This window comes from Vipera berus (assembly GCF_964194415.1).
Source record: "Vipera berus genome assembly, chromosome: 1".
Classification (NCBI taxonomy): domain Eukaryota; kingdom Metazoa; phylum Chordata; class Lepidosauria; order Squamata; family Viperidae; genus Vipera; species Vipera berus.
The window spans coordinates 23,586,636-23,599,847 of record NC_138202.1 but is presented as its reverse complement, the minus strand read 5'-3'; the positions used below and the strand labels follow the sequence as shown (position 1 = coordinate 23,599,847).

At 42.9% G+C, this 13,212-nt stretch overlaps 1 protein-coding gene across 2 annotated transcripts in view; it reads left to right on the top strand.

Moving 5' to 3' along the window:
• The window catches only part of PYGL (glycogen phosphorylase L), a 37,028-nt gene that overhangs the window by 3,189 nt on the left and 20,627 nt on the right, over nt 1–13,212 (top strand). For both annotated transcript variants that reach the window (XM_081314612.1, XM_081314613.1), the window contains exons 2-8: nt 10–270; nt 4,204–4,305; nt 6,957–7,035; nt 7,684–7,787; nt 9,897–10,028; nt 10,535–10,646; nt 12,247–12,329. In XM_081314612.1, the coding sequence (XP_081170738.1) occupies nt 28–270; nt 4,204–4,305; nt 6,957–7,035; nt 7,684–7,787; nt 9,897–10,028; nt 10,535–10,646; nt 12,247–12,329 (855 nt within the window). In that variant the 5' untranslated portion in view covers nt 10–27. The remainder of the gene's footprint in view (nt 1–9; nt 271–4,203; nt 4,306–6,956; nt 7,036–7,683; nt 7,788–9,896; nt 10,029–10,534; nt 10,647–12,246; nt 12,330–13,212) is intronic.

Below are 13,212 nucleotides of genomic sequence, written 5' to 3'. Positions count from 1 at the left end.
TTTCTCCAGACCACAGCCTTGGCAGCCATGTCTCGGCCCCTCACTGACCAGGAGAAGCGTAAACAGATCAGCATTCGTGGCATTGTTGGAGTGGAGAATGTGGCCGAGCTGAAAAAGGGCTTTAACCGACATCTACATTTTACCCTTGTCAAGGACCGCAATGTAGCCACCCCTCGTGACTACTACTTTGCCCTGGCCCACACTGTACGGGATCACCTGGTGGGCAGGTGGATCCGCACCCAGCAGTACTACTATGAAAAGGACCCCAAGGTGAGACAAATAAAGTGAGAGAGATTGGAAAGCAAAAAATTCATTGGTTAGCATAAATGGTCAAGCATTTTATGTAAGTCTTCATTCAGCATGGAAAATGTTCTGTGGGACCATGTTCTGTAAGTGACAATATGAGTCCTCTCTGTTGATATTTAGAAGGAAGAAGAACCTTGACCCAAATCAATAAAATGAGATTTGAAAATGAGCGTTGGAGAAGGCAAATAAGCATTTTCCTTCCCAAGCTTTGGAAAGGAAAAAAGAGTTCCTCATACAAGACAGAATCAATAAATCAGTCATGTTTCAAACATCTAATGTCCACCAGATTAGAAGACTTTTAAAAGATAGTATTTTATTTTTTTAATCCCATTTATATCCCGCCCTTCTCCGAAGACTCAGGGCGGCTTACAATCTAAAGCACAAATCAATGTGCTTAGCAATAGCCTGGGGTCCCCTTAGTGTGGCGGGTTTACAACTGAAAGTAGCTTGCAGCTTTGGCCCTATTGGCCAGGAATTCTGGGAGTTGCAGTTTCATCTCAACTGGGGTTGGGAGTGACTGCAAAGGCTGGTAACTAGAAAAAGACACACATTCAGAAACAGAATATGTTTGAATAGCTTTTTTTTTTTTGAGAAGAACAAGTCATTTCTTGTGAATTTCTTAGAAGTACCTATCTGGCTAGTGTAAGTGCCTGTTTGTTTGTTTGCTTGTTTAATCATATTAGATGAACTCAATCTGATTAAATGAGATTCCCATGTAGATGGAAATTCCTTATCTGTTTAGCTGATAGAGAACACGGTTACTCTAAGCTTTTTGTTTTCCTTCCTTGCCTAAGTGATCAAAGGAATTCATCCTTCAAAACAAAGAACGTGTTATTACTTGTATTTTTTTTACAAAAATGATAATATCACACACGACATGGCATACCTAGAAGGAAAAAAATAAGGCAGGAATGTATCCTTTGTCATAATTTATTTATATATATGCCAGAAAAGGATGTTTCTGTAGCAGGAAGCAAAGCTGCTGCTCCTTTTTCATCAGGTTAAGTGTTGATGCCACTCTTTAGTGCAGGGCTTTTCAACCTTTTCACCCATTGTACCACTTTTAGGATATGGCAACATCCAAGTACCACCGGTCATCTAGCAAGGTGTCAAAAACTTGATACCCCCCCCAAAAAGTGATAAAGTACAGGTAGTCCTCGACTTACAACAGTTCGCTTAGTGACTGTTCAAAGTTACAATGGCACTGAAAAAAGTGCCCCCCAAAGCCACAGCCAAGCAAGATACCTGCCTGCCCACCCGGCGGCGCTCTTCCGCCTATCCAAGGTTTTCATTGTTGTGAGCATTTCCGTTGAGGACTGGTGGGATGGGGGGGTGTTTGGTTTTTATTCCCCCCATCTGCTGGGTGATTGCAGCAGGTTTTGGTCACTTCACATGACCCTGGGACACTGTGACCGTCATAAATATGACTCAGTTGCCAAAGAATCTGAATGTAAATCACAAGACTCTGGAGATGCTGCAACATTCCAGCTGATCGGCGCTTCTTCTGGGCTCAGCAGAAACACCAGGATCAGCACTGAGCTCCAGTTGGAGCCTGGCACTGATCCTGGCGCTTTCGTTGAGCCCTGACAGCCCTGCAGCTCCAGCCATCTATCGCTCAGGCTTGTGCGGTGCTGCCACTGGTTCAGCTCATTCCCCTCCCCCACTACCACTTTTCTAGGATGGTCGCGTACCACCTGCCAGGTGCCAATGTACCACAGGTGGTACCCGTACCACTGGTTGAAAAGCCCTGCTTTAGTGAATGCAAGGAGAGCCAATGTACATACAATACAGCAGGGTATACATAGATAAACAGTGTATTTGAAATTGGCTTTAGCAAATTTACCCTCAGAATTAAAATGCAGATTTTGGACTGATTCCGTACTTTCCTAGTTCCTAATATACAACCAAACCATATACTGATAGTCATTCAGCAGGTTCTGGGTGGACTGAGGTCAAAAATTGTTAAGGCAAAAAGGGAAAGAAGGTGAGATTATATCACGTACTGTGTGGAACTAAGATTGTTTTGAGGAGGAGAGTTCACCTTGGTTTTATGGGGAGGTTAAGTTCATGGCATCCGGTCCTCTCAATTCCTGGCAAATAGATGGGGAAGAAATGGAGGTAGTGACAGATTTTATTTTCCTGGGCTCCAAGATCACCGCAGATGGGGACTGCAGCCAAGAAATTAAAAGACGCTTGCTCCTGGGGAGGAAAGCCATGGCAAATCTAGACAGCACACTAAAAAGCAGAGACATCACCCTGCCAATAAAAGTGCGTAGAGTCAGGGCTATGGTCTTCCCAGTTGCAATGTATGGCAGTGAAAGCTGGACCATAAGAAAGGCTGAGCGCCAAAGAATTGAGGCCTTTGAACTACGGTGCTGGAGAAGACTCCTGTGAGTCCCTTGGACTGCAAGGCGATCAAACCGGTCAGTCCTAGGGGAGATCAACCCTGAATGCTCTTTAGAAGGCCAGATCATGAAGTTGAAACTCAAATACTTTGGCCACCTAATGAGAAGGAAGGACTCGCTGGAGAAGAGCCTAATGCCGGGAAAGATTGAGGACAATAGAAGAAGGGGATGACAGAGAATGAGGTGGCTGGATGGAGTGACTGAAGCAGTAGGCGTGAGCCTAAATGGACTCCAGAAGATGGTGGAGGACAGGAAGGCCTGGAGGAACGTTGTCCATGGGGTCACGATGGGTCGGACATGACTTCACAACTACACAACAACAACAAGTTCCTTATTTTATTTCAAAATCTATATTGGGGGATGCAAAGGGCTCGTCCTTGTCTTTCATCTGTCATCTTTGAACTGAATCTTCAGGACACCTACACATTTAAGAAAATTAAGTTTGATCAAACCACATATTTTTAAAAGGCCTGGCCTAGCTATTTACTTCAGTTAAGCCAACCAAATCCATAACAGCAAGATTACTGTTGAGTATTTGGCTCCTGAGAGGTTTTTTTTTAAAAAAATGTTTGCTTACTAAACAGTGAACAAGGAAAGCTAGCGCTAAGGAAATACTTTTGGAGTGCTACACACAGGGCTGGCAATGAATGAAGTACCTTTGGGTTTGCTAGGCTAATCCTTGAAAGTGATGTAGAATCATCTGGGCCAAAGGTGAGTTTGAGCCAATTTCACAATCTGGTAATTGTCAAGTGAATCTGTGTCCTTTCTAAATAAAGTCCAGCATTCTTTGTACCCATCCTGGGGGGAAAAAGCAAGTCCTCAAGTGGACCGTAGAAATTCTGAAATACACCCAGGAGAATAACAAGCCATCCTGTACTGTCTTACTGATCTAGCCCACTGCTAACTATTGTGCTCCAATATCAATGGTTCTGCAGAGCTTCTGGATGAGAAGACTACATACTCCCCATAATCTGTTACCTGAACCTCTCCAGGGCTTCTTGCGGACCTTGAAAGCTGCAACCCTTGGAGACTCCAGAGATTATTAGATAATTATTGTGTGTAATAGTTAATACAACAAAGGAGGGAATCGTGGCTGTAATCGTATTAACTAGATTGCATATTGCTTACATTGAATTGCAATTCAAACATTGTCCCAGCCCTATAGACTATTGTTTTTAGAGAAGACCTCCCCCCCCCCAGCATGCTCCTCAGGAGCTGAGTGAAACTTAGAAACTTGGCCTCTGAAGAGGTTTTGCACCCTGAAATGGGTCCTGAGATGCTCTGCATCCCTTTGACTTAAACTCTTTGGGCTTCCATTGATTGAGATCATTCCAAGGCATTGTTTCATTGGCGGGTTTTTTGTTTTGTTTTGTTTGTTGAAGGACCTTCCCTTTAGGTTCCTCCAAATGTGAACAGGTTGCAATCATGGAATCAGGAGTCCCAGGCTGAGTGAGATTTTATTATATACTCTTGTTGTTGTTTTTTCTCCCAGAGAATCTACTACCTTTCCTTGGAATTTTACATGGGCCGGACCTTGCAAAACACCATGATCAACCTAGGACTACAGAATGCCTGTGATGAGGCAATTTATCAGGTAAAGAAAGAAAGCTGCCAGTCATGTCCTTCTGAAGGTGCCATGCACCCTCTCTCTGATAAATCACCTATTCTGCAATCTGTCTAGTTGAGATGTAGATATGGTTGTGTTCCAGTTTTCACTAGATTATAGTCTAGCTGGAAGACATGAAGAAGTAAAATTTTCTTGAGCACCCTGGATCAACCAACACTTTCCTGATGTATTTGATCTGCATCTTAATTCTCTTAATTCCCAGGCAGGAATAGAAGTAATATAGATAGAATATAGAAATTGTTATAAGAATAGAATATAGGATAAAAGTAATAGGAAGCACTCACCTATAGATTTGTTAAGCTTGTCGATCAGAAGGTCGGCAGTTTGGCGGGTCGAATCCCAAGTGCCGCGTAACAGAGTGAGCACCTGTTACTCATCCCAGCTTCTGCCAACCTAGCAGTTCGAAAGCACGTAAAAATGCAAGTAGAAAAATAGGGACCACTACGGTGGGAAGGTAACAGCGTTCCATGCGCCTTTGGCGTCTAGTCATGCCGGCCACATGACCACAGAGAAGTCCTTGGACAAGCGCTGGCTCTTCAGCTTTGAAACGGAGATGAGCACCGGCCCCTAGAGTCGGAAACGACTAGCACGCATGTGCGGGGGAACCTTTACCTTTACCTTTTTATCACAAAATAAAACATCTTCCCATGTTTTATCCTATAACATCTTATAGGAGGTATAAAGAATCCACCAAGGAGCCAGTGGCTTTATGTATCTCTTGGTTCTGAGTTAATATAATTGGCTGTGTTTTAAAAAAGAACCCGTGATGAGTACCTATGAGATTCATGCCAACTCAGATGTGACATTTTCAGTTGATGGTGGATCTGCTATCATCTCTTGCTAGGGATCTTGCTGGCTAGGGCTGATTTCAGTTGAACTTCAATAATGTCTTCTCCATAGTTTTCCCCATTTATGATCTAATCTTTCCTGCATTGGAATTGTGTTTTCAAAATCTTCTATCACAGCTGGATTCCACTAGTCGGAGGAAATGCAATCATGCTGGGCATTAAAGTTTAATTCTGAGCAAATGCTGCTCTTATTTGTATCACTTACGTAACTTGGAGCCTCTCTTTAATAGTTGTAAGGCAGGGTTAGGCATCCTGTTTCCTCAGGCTGTGGAGGCTTCTAGATCCTCTTTTTGTGGCCCTTATTTCCCACCAGCCATGATTACTGAAAACTGCTAGCAAAACATCCTGTCATTTTCACTTGGGGAACAAATGAGAAATCCAATGTGAATTCTAGAATGGGTATACCCATGGGCAGGTAAAACAAAAACAATGCTCCTTTCAGTTCTCTAAAATATTACTCTTCAAAAAATATTCCTCATCCTCCCCAAAATGTTAGGTGTAAATCTGGCCATCAGAATATTACCCATCTCTGCTCTAAAAGGTATAATGTTTTCTGTGAACTTGTATGTGAGAATGTTTTTAATAACAGCTTTGTTAGAATACCTTCATGCCTTGTTCACAGCAAATCAGTTATGAGAACTTGTCTTGGTCACCAAATAGCCAAAGAGGTTTCTGTGGTTTATAGAGTATTTCTGCAATGAGGCCTTCCTGGAAAACGATTGCTTTCTCTTTAAATTGAGGGTAAATGATCTCCATTTTCTCTAAGTGGCAACCTTTCCTAGCTCACATAGGGCAATATATGTTGCAAATTGGCACCATGCTATGGTTCTTCTTTTATGATAAACCTAATAAATTCTGAGCACTGCTTTAGATTTTGCAGATATCCTCATTCTTTGTAGATCTGTTGAAGAATTAAATCCAGTCTACATTTCATTTTTTTTTCCTGTTTGAATGCACTCCAGAGTGACTCCATTATTAGTAATGAACCACTATGTGAAGCAATGATCAGAAGGAAAGTTTGGAAATATGCAAGTGATAAATGCAATTGAGTTAAATTGCCGTGTGGAATTTTGACTAATCCACAATAAAACTACATTTCTCTAACAAGCATTTTCCCATTTTAATCCTAGCCAACTGTGGTGAATTCTTTCAGAACCCCTGTGCAGATCTCCGATGGTTCTGAACCTGATGCTATGAAAATTGAGCAAGCTAGGAGAACCTTAATGGCAAAAGCCTTTCTCTTCTTTATTTTATTTTTCCTTATCAAATTTTGAAACTGTATTTATAGTAGTATAAAGGTAAAGGTAAAAGTTCCCCCGCACATGCGTGCTAGTTGTTTCCAACTCTAGGGGCCGGTGCTCATCTCCATTTCAAAGCCGAAGAGCCAGCGCTTGTCCGAGGACGTCTCTGTGGTCATGTGGCCGGTATGACTAGACGGCAAAGGCGCACAGAACGCTGTTACCTTCCCACTGTAGTGGTCCCTATTTTTCTACTTGCATTTTTACGTGCTTTCGAACTGCTAGGTTGGCAGAAGCTGGGACGAGTAACAGGCGCTCACTCTGTTACGCGGCACTCGGGATTCGATCCGCCAAACTGCCGACCTTCTGATCGACAAGCTCAGCATCCTAACCCACTGAGCCACCGTGTCCCCAATAGTAGTATAGTGTATAGTATATATAATATTTATAATAGCTCTTACAGCTCTCTCTGACTTTTAACACCGAAGCACAATTTTGAGTGGATTTAATTTGTCTCTGTGTGGTTCTTTAGCTAGGGCTGGACATAGAAGAGCTGGAAGAGATTGAAGAAGATGCTGGTCTAGGCAATGGAGGTCTTGGCAGGCTAGCAGGTAAGCAGTCATTGCATAAACATACATACCGTACATTGTACATAATCATTGCTAGGATGTAGCAATGGTCCATTGACAACCTGTCCCTACTCTTGCTCTTCCTTTAAATTAAGATTGTAGCAGGGATAGACAGGCAAGCCATTGGGGGGGTTTCCTGACTCCCATGATGCATTTATGATAAGCTTCTTCTCTACTTGCCATCCAAATTTGGAAATAGTTTGAGCAATTGTAATGCTTTTGGAAAGAAGGGCTAAAATGTGTAATGATCTCTCTCTCTCTTTCTCAGATTTGTCTTGGCCCTGCCCTTTTACCTTGTTTTAGCCCTCTTTTCTGAGTAGCACCTAGCATGCGGCTTAGGCAAAATGTTGCCATCCAGGTGTGCCTTCCCTCAATCCTGGTTTCGAATTTTTAATAATGCAGTGAAAAGTGTGTATGGTGGAAGATTCCAACTTCTTGCCCTTCAGCTTGTGCTGGGGACATTTCTCTCAGCACTGAAACTTTTCCATCCCCCAAAATCGCTTCTTATTTCTCCCCACTCCCATTAGATCTTCCTAGAACCTCTCCCTAAATCCTTGGTTGAATGTTGAGGTGTTGAGGTGTGGTGGATGCTGCCAAGGAGCTGAGCCCAATTTTGTTTCCCTTCAATAGCCTGCTTCCTTGATTCAATGGCCACCCTTGGGCTTGCAGCCTACGGTTATGGAATACGCTACGAGTATGGCATTTTCAATCAGAAGATCAGAGAAGGATGGCAGGTAACTACGAAGCCTTAAACACTTGGAGGTGCTTCCCATCCAACATTATCACTCCAAGGACTGGACAAGAAAACTAACGTATGACACGTGAAGATTACAGAAATGCATATTTTCCTGAACCTTTTTATTCTTGTTGGTTTTTAATCCTGCTTTTATTATTTTTGTAAATAACTCAAGGCAGCAAGCATACCTAATACTCCTTCCTCCTCCTGTTTTTCCCACAGCAACAACCCTGTGAGGTATGTTGGGCTGAGAGAGAAGGATTGGCCCAAAGCCACCACCCGGCTTTCATGCCTAATGCAGGACTAGGTCTCCAAGATGATTTTATGTATTTTTTATTAATCAAATTTATATAGCTGCCAATCTCACCAAAATGACTCTGGGTGCCACATAACAATTAGATAAAAACAATATGTGTAAAAACAATATAAAATATAAAAATCCATATTAATCGTAAAAACCAAAGATGCAAACCATAGACGAAGGGAGGATAAAAATGGCCATTTCAACAATGATAAAATCTTAAGCAAGAATTTTGTTTATAAGCAGGAAAATACATGCAAGGGCTTCACACCTAAGTCAATGAAATAATTCTGTTCTGTTGCATGAAGTGTTCTATGTGGTATAGTCTTAAGGTTCAGGACTTTCCAAAATCAAAGTATTCAAGATGCCTATATGAACAGAAACACGGGGGCATTGAATGCAGTTGCACCCATCTAGAGCAGGGGTGTCAAACTCAATTTCATTGAGGGCCACATCAGCATTGCAGTTGCCCTCAAGGGGGCGGGTGGGTATGGCCAGGGTGGGCGTGGCCTACTGGGTGGGCGTTGCTAGAGTGCGTATGGCCTACTGGGTGGGCCTGGCCAACTCTACATCGTTGGCATCAAGGGTGCCTATGGGGGCCTGGGCAGGAGTGGGACAGATCTGAGGGTCTCTGGCAGAAGGAGGGTCTCTGGGCCAAGGCCAAGGCAGTGGGGGCTGTTCCCTCACTGTTTCCAGGATGGCTTCATGGGCCACATGAAACCACTTCACGGGCCAGATCCGGCCCCCGGGCCTTGTGTTTGACATGTCTGATCTAGAGGATCAAAGATCTAATTAAGAACTGCAGGTTAATAAGACTGCAGTTTATTAAGGAATAAATTGTACTAGTTGAAATCCTGGAATATCCAGTCGTTAACATCCTTCAGGAATATTAAAAATACCTTTGTTTTGTTAATGCAATAGTTTTAAAATGTCAACATGTTGGAATGAAGTTGTAATTTTAATCTAAGTGTCCTTTGATAGCACAGTATTTTTATTATCTGTTGCTGTATTTGGTTATATCTTGGCTTTGTATTATAAGACCTCATTCCAACATGTTGACATTTTATAACTGTTACATTAACAAAACAAAGGTATATAGGTTATATACCTTTTAACCTATATATATATATATAGGTTAAAAATGCCAAGTGCCATCATACTGCAGCCAAATTCATTTCCTGCTCTACTCAATATTCTTTTAAGGAATATCTTTATTCTAAGAGCTATGTAGAAAAGAGTGAACGTTTACACTAAAGTCTGAATTCCTGGATTGTGCAAATAAGAGAGGGAAACCTGTAAATGGTTAGATTTGTGCTCTGTCTTTCTTTCAAAGGCTTCTAGGGAGTGCGTTAAGATAATGATTAACAAAAACCAATCTGACAAGTAGATCACTGGGGTTTAGGTGAAAGGATTACAACATGGCATGCATTGGCTAATTCTTGATTTCAGTGCAACAGCTTGCTTCAGGTGACAGACAGGAAGTTCTGTTGGATCATTGATGTACAATAGTGCAAAGGGAAAATAAAATTATCTGTTCTTGAGCAAGGAGAGGAGAATTCTATTTTCTCAACTTTGTACATTGATAGTCAGCTGATGAGCGTCAATTAGCTGTTGAAGAGAGTTTTTGAAAAAGCCAGTGATTGAAATGGGAGATTTGTGCTTTCCATATACAGGTTCCATCCCTGATCATGTCAATGAAATTATATGGCTGCAAATTATCTAGAAGACAAAGACCAATGGGCTTATTTCTTCTTGTCCTGCATAGCTTGAAGTATCTTTCTAATGCTTGGCCTCTTGTCATTGCAGGTGGAAGAAGCTGATGATTGGCTAAGACATGGAAACCCCTGGGAGAAGGCTCGGCCAGAGTACATGCTTCCTATTCATTTTTATGGAAGAGTAGAGCATACACAGACGGGTGTGAGATGGGTTGATACTCAGGTAATGTCCCTTGGAGAAGGGAAGCACATTTCAGTCAGGTTAGTTGTGGGGTGGGAGAGTTTCAAATGTTCTCTGCAACCATCAAGCTTAATTGTGGGAACTTAAGCAGATAATTCCTACCAAGCACGTCTAACGTGCAGCCATCTTGTAGAGGAGAATCATGCCTGGTGGCCCAAATTCTTTGTGTAAATAAGATTTAATATCTAAATGCATCACAAAATCTAAGTAGGGGAAGACTTTGTTTCAGATTAAAATCCATATATACCCCTTTTGTTTTCATTAAAATGCTTAAGTAGCTTAGAACAGTGGTCCCCATTCTTTTTGGTGCTCAGGACCGGTTCTGTGGAAGACAATTTTTGTGTATGGGCATGAGCAGTAAATCTTCTGAACTGACATGTGATCCTATTTTTTGCACAAGGCAGGAACCACTGAATGTTATAATATTCTAATGTTAGAATAACATTCCATTTTAAACCCAATATAACTGGGGCAATCTCTGTCTTTAGGTTGTTTTGGCTTTGCCCTATGATACTCCTATTCCTGGTTATATGAACAACACAGTTAATACAATGAGACTGTGGTCTGCTCGAGCACCCAACGACTTTAATCTCCGTGACTGTAAGTATTGTCAATGATTTCTCATTCTTTGGCTGGAGGAAATGTTGGGGAAATTGCTGTCTTCAGGTGTAGGCAGACCTAGTTTTGCAAGCCACCAAGGCCCACTCTGCCCACACTGCCAAAGTTTGAAGTTAGTTTCCTCACTGGAAACAACGAGAGAAGAATGGAAGAGTTCATATCTGCAGCATTAGTGTAAAAACAAATACTTTGGATGGTTATTTTGTATTTTGAAAGGATTTTCCATTGACCTTCATGCTTTCATTATGGGCCTATTCATAGTGGCCTTCCTTAAGGACTGAACCTTGGCAATGACAGAACTGAAGATTATAGCCCATAATAATTTACTATAACAAAATAGGGCTTTTTTTACCTAGTCACTAAAGTGTGTGGCAGTAGTTCCTAGTGTGATCAACAGTTCTCAAACCCAAATACAGATTGGAGAGTTTCAGGGATTTGAGCTAGGATACAGCATTTTTCTGACCTGCAGATAGCTGTGAAAAACAGAATTCTAACTGAGTTCCTCTTCTGTAAACTAGTATATTGTCAGACTAATAATGGGAAAAGATCTATTTTTCTCCTCTCTTGTCAGGGTTTTTTCTTTCCTAAGGGGAGTAGAGGCTATTTTCTGCCTTTAGCAATGTTGGTATGAAACAACTAGAGACATGGAAGCTTGGGAGAGAAGAGAACACCGCTGGAACAAGGGATCGGTCCTCCTCATCTGGCTGAACTACAGTTCCGAGCAGCCGCTGCACAGAGTCAAATGCTGGGAATTGGTATTTAACAACGATTGGAGGCCCACGGCTCTCTCCATCTTGCCTTAAATGCAATAGGAGGAGTAGCTGCTCCTTGCAGAGTGTCCTTAGGAAACATCTCCCAAGCATTTTCTTGGGGTCTAGGGATTCATGAAGAAAGCTGGAGATACTAATTAAAGAGAGAAATAAATAGATAAATCAAGGAAGCAGAGATGCTTGGGAAATTGATAGCGCTTGGGGCAGAGGAAGGTCTAATAAAGTATTTCCCAACCTTAGCTATTTTAAGACGTGTGGACTTCATCTCCCAGAATATCCCTGCCAGGAATGCTGGGTGGGGTATTCTGGGAGTGGAAGTTCACACATCTTAAAATGGCTGAAGATGGGAAACACTGGTCTAGTCTATTAGCTCAGCATCAGGAAGAGAGGGAAGAGACAGTCTCTTCCATTTCCTTCCTCTGATATATTAACACTTCTGGTTAGGGAAGACTGAAAAGAAACGAGCAGGCTTCCCCAGCCTGGACATCCAAATTTCCATTCTGTATGACCAATGGCTGGAAGTTCTGGAAGTTGTCGTCCCAACATAACTCAAGAACACCAGATTGAGAAGAGCTGGGATAAAGGACTTCTTTTGAGGAGCTGGAAGGAAACTTAACACTTCACACCAGCAAATTTACTCTTTAAACGCTAAGCAAATATCTTGTTTTCGAAAGAAGAAGCCCTGCACATGCCTAATATAATTCTGCGCTAAGTAGACAGGAAAAAAGTTGTGTTTTTTTTTCAACTCTCCATTCTCCCCTCCCACTGATACTGAACAGCCGTGCATGTTTTATTTCAACCTCCCTGTGCAGTTAATGTTGGTGATTACATCCAAGCCGTGCTGGACAGAAACTTGGCAGAGAACATCTCCCGCGTCCTCTATCCAAATGATAACGTAAGTTCCAAGCACTGTGAAGTGTTGCCTGCTGGTGGGAGGGAATGAAAGGCTGTGGCCAGTTTACTTCTTAAGTGAGCACCCTGCTGATCATTCAGAACCAAACATGGTGGCAAGTTGCCTCTTTTTGTGCATGTTGCAGAGCTGATTGCCTAAGTCAGTGGTGGTGAACATGTGCCAGAGGTGGCACTCAGAGCGCTCTCTGTGGGCATGCGTACTATTGCCCCAGCCCTGCCTCCCCCTGCGGCTCCCTCCTCACCAGCAGTCCCCCCAGAGGAGAGTTGCCCCCGGGCACGGCCCGCGTGGAGCAGCTTAGCCAATGACATGGCACTGGGCAGCAGGGACAAGACTCTGCCCCCATGCCCCATGGTGTGCAGATGCTGCTGCGGGGCATGGGCAGAGGGCATGGCCACCATGGCGCTGCAGGGCCATCTGGGCGATTTACAGCGGGCCGTGGAGGCGGTAGGTGGCCCTGTGGTTGGGGGATGAAGCAGGGGCGATGGGGACAGAGTAGTGGGGGGCGAAGAGGGGACTGGCAGGGCGGTTTTTGGGCACTTGGTGTCTAAAAGGTTCACCATCACTGGCCTAAGTCATCAAGCCCATAACCAACTAACACAGGGCCTGGGAGAACAACCAGGATTAAACAGTTTATGAAAGGTCAGAAGGTTAGGAACAGTCTGAATATCCAGGGGGATATAATTCCAGAGAGCAGGAGACAACCCTGTAAAGAAATGCTTCCTAGGCCCCACCAGATGACACTGCTTAATAGGATACAAAGCAACCCTGATCAGATGAGCAGAAACATATGGAGACATATCCAGTAGCCAGGCTAATGTGCACATTTGTATGGGGGTTTATAAATGATAATCAGCACCTTGAATTG